This window comes from Papaver somniferum, unplaced genomic scaffold (assembly GCF_003573695.1).
Source record: "Papaver somniferum cultivar HN1 unplaced genomic scaffold, ASM357369v1 unplaced-scaffold_17247, whole genome shotgun sequence".
In the NCBI taxonomy this organism is placed as follows: Eukaryota; Viridiplantae; Streptophyta; class Magnoliopsida; order Ranunculales; family Papaveraceae; genus Papaver; species Papaver somniferum.
In genome coordinates, this window is record NW_020626872.1 from 1 (window position 1) to 12,692 (window position 12,692).

The 12,692-nt window shown below is 35.8% G+C and overlaps 1 protein-coding gene and 1 pseudogene across 2 annotated transcripts; both read left to right on the forward strand.

Moving 5' to 3' along the window:
• Window positions 1-208: 208 nt before the first annotated feature.
• Window positions 209-2,995, forward strand: LOC113337693. Of its 2 annotated transcripts, XM_026583286.1 has the most exons (5): window positions 209-1,116; window positions 1,376-1,536; window positions 2,165-2,235; window positions 2,338-2,424; window positions 2,539-2,995. In XM_026583286.1, exons 2-5 carry the CDS (start codon window positions 1,440-1,442, stop codon window positions 2,824-2,826), a joined length of 543 nt encoding a protein of 180 aa, XP_026439071.1. In that variant the 5' UTR covers window positions 209-1,116; window positions 1,376-1,439; the 3' UTR covers window positions 2,827-2,995. The 2 variants fall into 2 exon arrangements, with proteins under 2 accessions (XP_026439071.1, XP_026439072.1); XM_026583287.1 differs by lacking the exon at window positions 209-1,116 and having other exon boundaries at window positions 1,131-1,536.
• A 939-nt stretch (window positions 2,996-3,934) lies between these two features.
• On the forward strand, window positions 3,935-8,582 carry LOC113337692 (annotated as a pseudogene).
• Window positions 8,583-12,692: the final 4,110 nt, after the last annotated feature.

The following is a 12,692-nucleotide window of genomic DNA, read 5'->3' on the forward strand; positions in this document are numbered from 1 at the left end:
ACATTTTATATCGGCAGGCGAGGGGAATAGCATTATATCACCACCGTATACCTAGCCATTTGACGCAAAGCGTGTCGAAGAAAAACTAACACCTAGCCAGTACACGTTAGCTGTCCTGCAACTAAGGCGTGTCAAAGGTATGGACCTGATGGTAATTTTATTTCAATTACCAAACATTGACAAACCTATTCTCATTCTTTGATTCTCTGCCTCTTGCTGCCTCCTCCTCAAGCTCCTACACTATTGCTCTAACAACTGATTTTTTTCTTATCTATCTTTTGCTCACTTCACAATTCTCATGCATCACAACTTAGCAGCATCGTTGAATTCATATATTGCTCTGTTAGAAAATAGTTGGTCTATAGTCTAGCATAAGTTTGAGTTTTGATTGATAATTTAGCTGTTGATGTTAATGGGCATTTCGAATGGGTGTATTTAATTGTATGGAATTTGTAGCTTAGGAAGTATCAGATATAAGAATTTTGATTTTATGTCTTTGTTTCTGCTTTTTGATTTCATGTTTATGTGTAAATTCGTATGGTAGAAGAAGAGGGTGGTGACAGTTGAAGAGCATAGAAGGAAAGGATAATTTTGAAAGTTTGAAACCCTAATTGTGAAATTGGTGGTGGCGACGGTGGAGATGGCGGCGGCGATTGTGACAGGGGGACGGAAGATAGCCTTAAAGCTGATTTTGTGGTAGTGGTGTAGAAGGCGGATAACAAAGTTGGCGGTGGCGGTGCTATGTACGGTGTTGTTAGTGACGGAATGGTGTTGCCGGTGAAGGAACGACAGAGAGGTATTGGTATTAATATCGATTAGGTGCTCCAGAATTTCGTCCCCACAAATTTTCAACTGAAATCACGGATAGGTGTTGTATTTACCCCTGGAGTTTGTTATAAACTACGACATTTCTGTGTGGATAGAAAACACGGGGGGAATATAAGTCTATTTTACCCTTTAGTTTGGAATGATTTACGCCAGTTTCAAGCAATAAAGAAAACACGGAGGGGTAAGCTTGAGATTTCATCGTTGAACGAAAATCTGTTGGGACACCAAAAAACCATTTTCGCTTATATTATAAGATTTCTCTGAAGTCTAAACCCTAACAAAATTAAGGTATGAAAAATCCCTCTCTTTCTCGCAGTCGTTTGTTATCTTTAAGGAGACATAGACTAGATTAGCTGTGAACTTGATTGATATCAACAAATCCGTTTATGTGGAGAAATTTATGCATTTTGTTTCGACAATTTTGTATAGATTGATTTCTAGGAATTCAAGTATCAACTAGTTTAAAATTTTGAGGTTAACGTATCAAGTAACAACTCAATTTCAATTCTTTTGTGTATTTTCTGATGCTATTTTTTTTTATTTTTAGGGTTCAATAAGGCTCTCTGTATTTTACACTGACAAAGCGGTAGAGATAAGATAAGACAGTAGTAATGGGGTCGAAGAAGACTACCGATCTCGAGGCTCTTGCTGAGCGGTTGCAGGAACAGGGTTTCTCTTCTCTCTCTACGCTGGACTTGAAGCTTTTAGGTATTATTATTATCTCTCTCCTCTCTACGCCGAACAAAATGAATACATAGTGTTGTTGTTTTTTCGACTCCTTATTGATTATCTAGAGAACATAAAGGAAACAACCATTCACTAAACAAAATGAATACATCTAGTAACATGACCCGACAGTATAAGATTAGGAAAGCCGATAGCAAGAGATTCATTATTAAGCCAATTACTTGCTCTCTAACCAGTACTGAATCAAGTTAACAACAAATTTCATTATGTATTACACACGGCAAATATATCAAAGCACAATTACTATGATTAAAAGCTGTTTAATTTTTTTTATATACAACTAGTCTTTAGTGCGAGTAGTGTGTATAGCCTTTACCAGTTTCCTTCTTTTAGACTTTCTTGGTATGGAGTTATAAACTTCTTTCAACACTTTAGATAATTCTTTTATACATCAGCACCTACAAGCCTACAACCAAAGCTATAAATGAGATCCTTTAGCAGGTTTGTATCTTATTTTGATTCAGAAAACTGTTAGCTTTATTTATGGATACTTAAAAACAAATATACTGTCTATGCTTGGCCAGTTAGAACTTGATCCCCAAATTGCTTCAATTTTTGGTTTGATCACTCATGTGTTGTTTTATTGTAGGTTCCTCCCATATGACATGGAAAGAAAAGAAGGCTTTGCAAAATGAAAGGGTAGTTTCTCTCGGTGGGAAGGTAAGAAAACTACACAGATGGTTCGTCTTGGATATTATACATTTACCAAGCCTCTAACTCTTCCTATACTGAAGCATTGTTGATTTTCTTCTTAAATAACAGCCTGTTAAGAAGCAAAGAGTACCACTGAGTCTTGCAAGAGTCACAATGAAGAAACAAAAGGAAAGACAACAGAAAACACTACAAGAGGTTGTTGAAGATTTCTATTGCTTGTTTGGGATTTTTTTATTTCGTTAACATAGTATCTTTACTATTTAGTTCAAATTTGGAGGTTTTGCTGATAGTTAATTATTGCTAATTTAGGATATGGTTCTCGGTCGTTTTGGGGGGAACAAATCAAGTTCTAGTAATAGAGCCCCAGGGAAGCGAAAGGCGGAGGATAGCGTACTGAGGTCAACTGATGGGTATTTCAAAAATGGTGTATTGAACGTGAAGCATCTATTGCACAATAATTCTTCAAGAAGCATGGAAAATCGGCCAAGTCGGCCACAAGCGTTGAATTTTGGTACTGGTACTAGTGACAAAGGAAAGAAAAAGCAAGGTGGTGGAAAGAAGAAAGGAGGTAGGAAGCACGGCAAAAAGAGGCACTAAGGATTTTCTTTTTCATCGGATGTTTGGCCGTGTACGTTAAAGAACAATGCTTTTAGGTCTGATGTTTTGTAGTCCCCGAATATACATGACTTTAGGTTTCAACTTGTACTGGATTTTACAGTTGTGTCTGGCATTCTTATTAATGGCGTTAATGGCTTTGCGTGAAAGTGGTACTCATGGGTACAGAAAGTGGAGATTTCTGAATCTGCATCACGTAGTCAGTGTTTTGGGTCAAAGACCTTGTACACCATAAAATCTATATTGCAACCGAAATAAGGTTTTCATACAGAAGTAGGGAAGAAGACCAGTAAGAAAGAAACCAAAAACTCCACACCAACTCTAGTGAAGTGCAACATCATCCCACACCAACTGTTACTCAGAGAGATGATTCTGAGGGTTTCAGTAGATCCACCAACTCGAGTAAAGTGCAACATCATCCCACACCAACTGTTTTTTTTTTTAAGCATCCCACACCAACTGTTGCTAGGGAGATGGTTCCGAGGCTTTCCGTAGATCAAAATGATATTGGCCTGCAAGGTTTCCTTTTCGAGAGCAGCATCAGCTACCTTCTTGTTTCCTGGAAAGGCTTGGTGAGAAATATCAACAGAGGCCCTGCAGCTGTCAGCTTCAAGCAATAGAAGATTCAGTTACCTCTTGTCATGCTATGTTTCTCTTTCCTTTTGTTTCTTCATTGTACAGGACTTGGTAGTATTCTCTGTTTCTTAACAGGGTGTGTTAAGAAGAAAATCTATGATGTCCATGTATAGAAAGCAGTAGTTGCGTGTTAATATACATACAATTAATGTTAAGATGAACTACCTAACATTTCTCTAACCTCACCCAAAGAAGTAAAATTCTACTATATTGGACACCCTAACTAGCAGAACACCAAATAAGACCCGGTACTTTTCCTATTTACCGAACCAGGCCAAGCAGGACAAAAAGGGTTAAACACATTCCTTAATTACGGTCATATCCCAACAGGTCATGACACTCGGTAGTTATAAATAGTAACCGTGTCCAAATCAGCTGCCAAGCTGGAGGGTAAATCTTAAAATCAGAAAACATAGGAGGGGCAATTTCCAAAAATCGGAAAATTGAAGTATCTTAAAATCAGAAACTATTCTCATTTTTTCTCTATTCTCAGCGGAAGAAAATTTCTAGGTTTTGACTTATCAGTCATGGGTTGATCGAAGAAAGTGAAAATTAGGTTTGATCACGAATTTCAGAGGTGAAACTTCCTATGTGAAACCAGGGAAGTTAGGTTTTGACCTAGATAAAAATCCCCAATATGCAAAAATAGATTCTTCACCGGCGTAATCCGTTTCAAAATCACAGACAGTATGGGATTAGGTAAAATTCGTTTCTTTGTTTTTTCACAATATGGAACTAGGTTAATTTGAGCTAGGTATGGACTATATTGATTGGTTGGGTGTGATAAAAAAAAGTTGTATTTTTTATTGATTCTTATTGTGTATATATAAGTGATGATCACGGAATGTTTTGATTACGAGTTTCTGTAGAAGAAGGGAAAAATTAGAGCTTTTCAGTATATCATTGTGTTTTCAGGTCTTAATTTTTGTTTGCAATCTTGGGGTTTGTTTTATTGAAATTTAGGATTTTGATGAAAAAATTAGAGCGTTTGAGTAAGTTGTTTTGTTTTTGAGGTATGAAATTTGATTAGACATTGTTTTAAAATTTTGGATTTTTGAGTGAGTTTTGATTTAACTATGTGCGTTTGGTTTGATTGTAGGGTTTGAAAGAGAAAGATCTAAGCAATGGAAACTAATGGAGAGGTGAAGAAACGACCTACTTCATCTCCTTTGAGAAACTTCAAATTTTTTCAGGTATACTTTTTCCCCCTTTGAAAGATCGGAATTATTAGAGCTGTTGATTTTTGTGTGATCCTAATACCTGCACTTCTTAATGTTTGGTTACTTTGGTATAGTCAAACATGCGAATTTTGGTTCCCCGGAGAGCTGGATTCATTGGTTCTCACCTTGTTGATCCTGAATGGAGGATGAGAAAAATGAGGTATGGTTGACCATAGGTTACTTTTATAAGGTTTTCTGTATTTTATATGTGTTGAAACGATGTTGGGTGCATTGTAATACATGGTGTTCTGTGTCTTAGGTCGTTGTAGCTGATAACTACTTCACTGGTCGTTGGATTGGTCATCCAATATTCGAGCTTATTCGTCACGATACTTCCTTCTCTTCTTATAAGGTTTTGTTATGAGGATGCAAGAATAAACGCTTGTAATTTTGAATATGTGTTATTTTCTTCTATCTATCTATGCTAATATAATGTGATGAACAAGTTCTTTGGTTTCCGAAATTTGCCATTTTCTCTTCCTATAATGGAACATATCCGAGTTGTTATAAAGTGATGCTATATAATCATTCAGTATTTTTAAATTATCTATTTGGATCTGCTTTCTTGCAGATGTCAATGAGCCATCACTTGTTGAAGTTGATCAGATTTACCATCTTACTTGCCTTGCTTCCCCAATTTTCTATAAATACAATGTTGTAAAGGTGAGTTTCCTTGTTCTTCTTCTCATTTATATGTTACAGAATCCTCTTTCTTTTGCAAATAAGTATCCATTGGTACTTGAATGTGAGATGCTATTATCTCAAGTTTCCTATGTTGCTCACTAACCTTGAGCAAGATATGTTATATTTTCCCTTTTTTCTTTCATTATTTGATTACCCAACCTGGCATGTTCTTGCATTATCTTGTCCTCTGCATTTTTTGTACTCTTATATCACTTGTATGGTTGAAGCATCCCTTTCTGGGGGGTTGCATATGTCCTGTAACTCTGAATTTTGAACATTTTACATTTGGGGTTGCAATTTGGGATTTTGAAAACACTTTTTCTTACGGGGTTGATTTTTAGGTGGATGCATACAAAGCCTATTTTATAATCAAATGATATCATACCTTGCATTTCAGGTGTCAGGAGTTGCTATGATGAGGGGAAATCTGTAGCTGAAACTTTGTTGTTTTGATAATCACAGGCAGCACGGCATAGGTACTCTAGTTGAAGATGCACCTGTTACTTTCAGTAAATATTACACATGTCGTTACTTCTCCTCACTCTCTTGGTAATTTTGTTCTGTAATAGAAATCCGCATTGCTAGGATCTTCAATCCATGTGGACCTCGCATGAATATTGATGACAGACGTGTTGTCAGCAGTTTCATAGCTCAAGCACTAAGGTAATTTAAACATTTTTATTTAATTGCTTGTTCAGTATGCTACTATGCTTTTATTCTATTGTCATATGTGTGCTGGAGCTGTAGCTCTGTTCAGTTACTTATGTATACAAGAAGAATGGCTCTATGTCCATGCTGTTTTTTTTTGGAGTTGATCAAATTCTATACTTCAGCAGTTCAGCTAATTATCTGAAACCGTTATTTATTTATTTTTTGCAGAGGTGAAGCCTTGACTGTTCAAGCTCCAGGAACACAATCCAGATCGTTTCTGTTATGTTTCTGACATGGTATGCCTAATCCATATTTCGACTATCAAGGATCATGCTTCTTTTGAAATGGGTTTCTGGACTACCTAATCACTGGTCTCTCATTTGTATTTTTTGTTTCTGAAGGTTGATGGCCTTATTCGTCTAATGGAAGGAGAAAAACTGGACCAGTCAGCATCGGACCCCCAGGTTTGTCCTTAAACTACCACTTATTTGACTAGTATATTTTTTGGTGACTAGTTGCTAGGAGCGCTGTGGGTTTTTATTGTGCTAAAAGAGGGAGATATTGATTCTTCAAATAACTGGTGAGTTTGGAAATGTCCAGAATGCTTTGATTAATATTACTGGTAGGCTGTGGCAAAATCATATAAGGGTTTTAACTATTTGAGCTCTACTTAAACATTGTAGAAACTGCGCTCCAGGCTCTAATACCTCTCTGTCACCATTATTCCTCCCACTTTGGACTCCCCTCGAGGTACAAAGGTTAGTTCTGGGGTGGAAGGCCTAAGTGCAAGTCAACTCTCCTAGAGAGCTTTGGCGTCTACGACTGCAAGGCAGACATTGGTGCGTCACTCTTCTCTTAGTCATTCAAAGTCAGAATGCTAGTGTACCTTCTACGTACATGAGTCACTCGTTCAATCTTTTCAGTTGACTGACATGTTTCAGTGTCATGATTAACCATCATATTTTTACCAGATTGTTGTTAAATATAATTATTCTAATTCTTAGTGCCATTTTCACTTTCAGTGATGATGTCCACTCGCAGAGTAACAAGAGTGGTAGGCTAACTAGTAATTTTAATCCAAATGTTGAAGAGTTGGAGATGCTCTTAGAAGCTTACTTTGCCCAGATAGAAGGAACTGTCAACTGTATGTTATCACTACTTCATTTATTTCCTGAAAACACTGCAAATTCGTTGTACTGATATATCTTAGATCAATGTTTTTGGTTTGTTATTAGTCTTAAAGATGAAGGAATACATAGATGACACAAAGGATTACATCAATATAATGCTGGAAGACAAACAGAATCAGATTCTACAGATGGGAGTTTTGCTTAGTACAACGAATTTGTTACTTAATGCGTGTATCTTAGTTGTAGGACTCTTTGGAATCAAATTCATATCGAACTTTTTGATTATCTTACTGGAAAAACCGAGACTAATTACTCTTCTACAAAGTCTCTGCAAACTGTAAGTAGTACTTTTTTTGGTTGCATTATATTGTACGTCATTTATATCTTCTGTGGTAAGGAAAGAGGACTTCTGGGATAAACAGATTGCAATCAACTTAAGGTATGCCTCTCTTCTAATTTCAGCTCTCGTCAATGTAACCGTTGCATATTCCTCAATCCTTAGACATGTTCAGTGGAGAAAGAACCAATTTGTGCATTTAAATTTTTTTTACGTTTTTCATTGATACATGAAAATTCCAATGCCTTCCTTTTTGACCACTGCTATACTGCTACTTTCTTTTCTACAGATATTTATTTGGTTGTTGAGTAAATATCAAAAATCCACTTTCCTTAGTGTTTAAACAATCCTGGACACTGGTTCTATCTTCTTTTTTAACTTCAGTTCTTGTGGTTTAGCTATTTTTTTTAAGAAGAGAACAAGTTTTGTGATTTAGCTTGTGCTTTTTTGTGACCTGAAACGCCCAACGAAGGGTGGTCTGTTGGCGTTTAATATCTTGCTTGGCTACACTGAACCTGATTATATAGAGGAAAACAGAAGCGTGCTCTTGGAATAAAACATATATGTATTCCCGCAGATTGTGCTTGTAGGCTTAACATTCGAACTGAAATTTGTACTTTTTTTGCTTCCTATAGAGCAATGATATTGTTGTTCCTTTGAACCTCCAAGATATCCCCACTATTTCCACGCCACCATATTGTTAAGATTTGATGATTCGGAACTCAGGAATTACTAGGCATTCGTTGTTGGAAACACACTGATACACATTTCCTGGAGTTTTTTGCCCTTGGTCCTTGGCTGCTAGTTTTGTGTTTCGCCACGTTGCCAGTGGGGTCTTCTCGAGCGCGCTATGATAGAATTGAGTCTAGAGGCACATTGAAGGCTTATCTTATACTCTTGTTTGGCCCTGGGTTCCTATTCTTTGTTGAGAAGCTGAATCGTTTTGTAATGCTTTATTTATACAACAGTGCTGGAGTATCTGTAGGCAGTGAGATGTCTGGCGGGGTTTCAAACGTGACTGACATGTATCCAGTTGTGAAAACAACTTGTTCACGAGATAATTATTTTTGCTCCCATTAATTCATTGTTGTTGTTCGAGACAGCTAGACACAGCAAGCAAAGGCTGGTGTGGCGAAGTCTGTCACTGCGGCAATGTCTGATTCTCAATTTAGTTGTCCTGCAAATGCGCCAGAATTTCATATACTCCCATGAAAAATCTGACTGGACTTTAGCCCTGGAGTATGTTGGGAGCTTTGGATTGTAGCAGTAAAGCATTCCTCCTGATCACTAATAGTCTTTGCAGTTTGCACGAACAAACTCCAGCGGTCATAGAATCCCAACATAACACCCTTTACCTTCAGTCCTTCAAAGTAAAGTTTTGAGATGTCAAAATTCGCACAGTTCGAGCAGAACCCACAAAAATATCATCTTCCAAACCTACTGTAATTGTAAATGCATGAACGCATCTGCCTTGCTGCATTACTCCAGATTTGCTGCAACCAGAAATCATACCCAATAACACGGTTGAATCAAGTGAAATCCCTGATTTCATTTCTGAATGATGTTTGTCATTCTCAAACACAATTAAAATCAAGAAAACATTGTTTTCAGACATACAAAATAAGCTCAATACTTGCAACTTACGAATCAACCAAATTTAACAATTTTGCAACCATGTATAGATAAATCCCGATAAAAATCCGAACTTTAAAGAACCCAGAGCTTAAAAGCTTAAAAAAATTCATATAACAACCACACAATATCTCATAGAAGCTACTTAGAATCAAAACCAACTTAAATTGAGCAAAACCCATCAACTAAATGCCTCCTAAGCATGATTCACACAGCTTGACAACCTGAGGTTGAAATTCATTTACATCTTAATTTAGCCATCAGAAGAAACAACTAAAAATACCCATACATACATCAATGAAAACAGATTTCTATAAGCATGAATATAAACTCATTTATGTAAATATAGATTTCTATAAACATCTATGTGAAAAACAGAGTGCTTGAGCTTACATTATGAGAACTTATTTAATTACAAACAATTGTGCTAAGAAGTCACTGAGCCTACACAATTCACTGTGATGTAAGACAATTTAAACTTGGAACAAAAAAAAAAATCTGGTGACCAATGTTCTCCAAACTAGATCCCTTTCGAGCAATCCCATTAAAAATTCAATCTCCATCTGAAACACATATCAAGCTCATCAAAAATCAACTAACCAAATCTGAGAAAAAAATCTCAAATTAATTTTGTCAAACAGGTTATAAGCATATATGTAAATGGAGATATGGAATCTAAGGAACTTAATTGAAGAAAAATACTTTGATACCTTCTCCATTAAACTCTATCAATGTTTTGTTTCTTCAACCTCAAGTGGAAATCCTACCACTTTTTCAATAGCTAAAAGTTTACACAACCCACACAGCAAAACCCTTCACAAGAACAAAGTTTTATATCTATTTACAAAACCCACTTCAAATATCTCAGATTTTCCCTATTACACCAACACTCAGTTCGAAAATATCAAACCTAATTATAACAAAGTGAAAACCCAGTTTTGCATAAATTCACCTATTGTTCTTTAATTTGAAGAATGGGGTTAGGGAATCCTCCTTAGACGAATTGAAACCGAGAAAAGGTGAGAAAGAAGCAGTCAGATTGGTTTGAGGGGTTCCAACTGGGTTAATAGCTTATATAAAGTTTCCATCGGAATTTAAAATTTTAACCAAATTAATTTTGCGCGCTTGATATAAACTAGGCGCGAAGAATTGCCCCCAAAATTTTGACCCAAGATGTTTCGGAAAGAGAGAGATGGAACGTTGATGAAAAAATATTTAACGGCTGAAATCGACTATGTTTTAGTCATATGGATATCGTCATCTGTATGTCTAGTATTGAACGGAATGAAACCGTTGATTGAAATTAAAGATCGATGGATGATATTGATTTATTGGAGTCATACAGATCGTGATCTGTATCTTAAGTATTAAATTAGGTCTATCCACTGATCGATAAAAGATCAATGGATGATATTAATTTAGTTGGAGTCATACGGATTGGTCGCACTTGTGTTATTTCATGATTGCGTTTTAAAGGGAACAACCGAAAATTACAACTTTAATCCTTTTTTTCAACCGAAAATTAACACTTGTAAGGTCGGTTGTGGAAAATGCTCACGGGGATCATATGTAGACTATTGTCAGTATCATAGTTATATTCTATGATATCGAAAGAATTACATGAATACATCATATATCGACGACTTAGATCAATCCCACAAGTATATCTCGAAGTAGATATACGATTTATAAAATTCTTTCAGTATTATCGAGTATGCTATTAGATTGACCTTAGACGGTATATGATAAATAAAATTCTTTCGACCGGGTATGCTACGAGATTGATTTAAGTCAATATATGATTCCTATAATTCTTTAAATATCACTGGATATGCTATGAGATTGATCTAATTCGGTAAATGATCTCTACAATTCTTTTGGTATCACCCGATATGTTATGAGAGTCGATATACGATTTTTGTAATACTTTCGATATCACCGGGTATTTCATAAAATTTTCCCAATTCGAGATATGATTCTTCATATTCTTTCGAGGTCACTAGGTATGCTACGAGATTAACAAAAGTTGATATATAATTTATATAATTCATTCGATATCACCGGATATGAGATTAACCTAAGACGACATATGACTAATATGATCCTTTTGATATCACTGGGTATGCTATGAAATTGACCTATGTCGAAAATAATTTCTCGAATTCTTTATATTTTATTGAAATTGGGATATGTTATCATTTTGTCCTAAATCGATATAAGATTCCACAAATTCTTTATAATATCATTTCAACAGTCTAAATGAGTTATACTTCGTAACTTTATAGACTCAAGTTGTATAAAACAACTGATATATATTTCTTTGATACTTTGGTCATAGTATAATAACCAAGTCATCAATACTCCTGTAAACAAACTTTATTTTGTGTTATGTTTTCAATAAAAAATGACTTGTAAACAAGCGGGAATTTCCCTCTTAATGTGAACTTTCCCACCTGTAAGTTCTATTTCTTGTAATTTGCAGGAATCCTTATAGAGTAAAGGCTAAAAAGAATAGAGGAAATGATTTAACGCCAAAAGATACTCCTACACCTCGCCATAAAATTCATTGTGGGGTAGATTATAGAGGTCTCCACAAGGATGCTAAGAAAAAGAAGGATAAGATTGAAGGAAGTAGCTCAAGATATCCTGAAGCACCTCAAGAGGAAGATAATGTTTTCCAATTCATGGAAAATGATCTACGAATTCATGGGGAACAATTTGAACTACCAGTGATATTGGAAGATGCACCTGTGATTAGGGATGCACCACACGAGGAAGAATCTAATGATGAAGAAGAGATTGAAGAAGAAGAAAAAATTGTTGTTCAAAGCAAAGGGAAAGAAGTTGTTGTTGCTTCACCTGAAGCTACACCTCAACCTCAAGTGAAGGAAAAGAAGTCGAGGAAGAAACCTTCACCAAAAGGAAAGCATATTCCTAAAGGCATAGGCATGTTGTTTACTAAGAAGAAGAATTACAGACTTTGGGGTGAGGTGCCCGATCAATCTGCGGTCTTATTTAGTTATCCACATTTATGGGATGCTAAGGTTTGCGAAAACAAGGTAATAATCTCAAAATTTCACTTATTTTGCATGATTTTGTTCAACTTGATATATTAATTATTTGGTATAATTTAATTTAACAAATTTGTTGTTTATATATTCTTTGTAGGATCATGAACTTGCGATAAATAAAATGAAACATCAAAAGGCTAAGCATTGGCCGTTATGTGAAGAATGTAAAGCGGTTCGTGATCTTGTATTGGATACAGGGTTAGGTAATGGAATTCTCACCCATCAGCATGAGTTTAATTCTATTTGTTAGAGGATAGCTCAGTTGAACTCACCAAGTGTTGGTATGTCAAGTTTGGTTGTCATATTTTAGTGTTTCAAAACTCATCTAAAGTCGCTTGATTAAATACTAGGGTCAACTTCGTTTAGGTTAGACTAGAAAGTCTAGGAATGTTGAGACATACAAGTATTAATCCGAAGACCTGAAGAATGTGAAGAAGTAACGAACTACAACGACGACATCATCCTTCCACTTGAGGTTAGTAATATT

What these genes read in the sequence shown, in the direction of transcription:
- LOC113337693 (XM_026583286.1), top strand. Translation starts at nt 1,440, where the DNA reads ATGGGGTCGAAGAAGACTACCGATCTCGAGGCTCTTGCTGAGCGGTTG. An exon ending in TAGTTTCTCTCGGTGGGAAG is followed by an intron (nt 2,236 to 2,337) that starts GTAAGAAAACTA and finishes CTTAAATAACAG; the next exon opens with CCTGTTAAGAAGCAAAGAGT. An exon ending in AACAGAAAACACTACAAGAG is followed by an intron (nt 2,425 to 2,538) that starts GTTGTTGAAGAT and finishes TTGCTAATTTAG; the next exon opens with GATATGGTTCTCGGTCGTTT.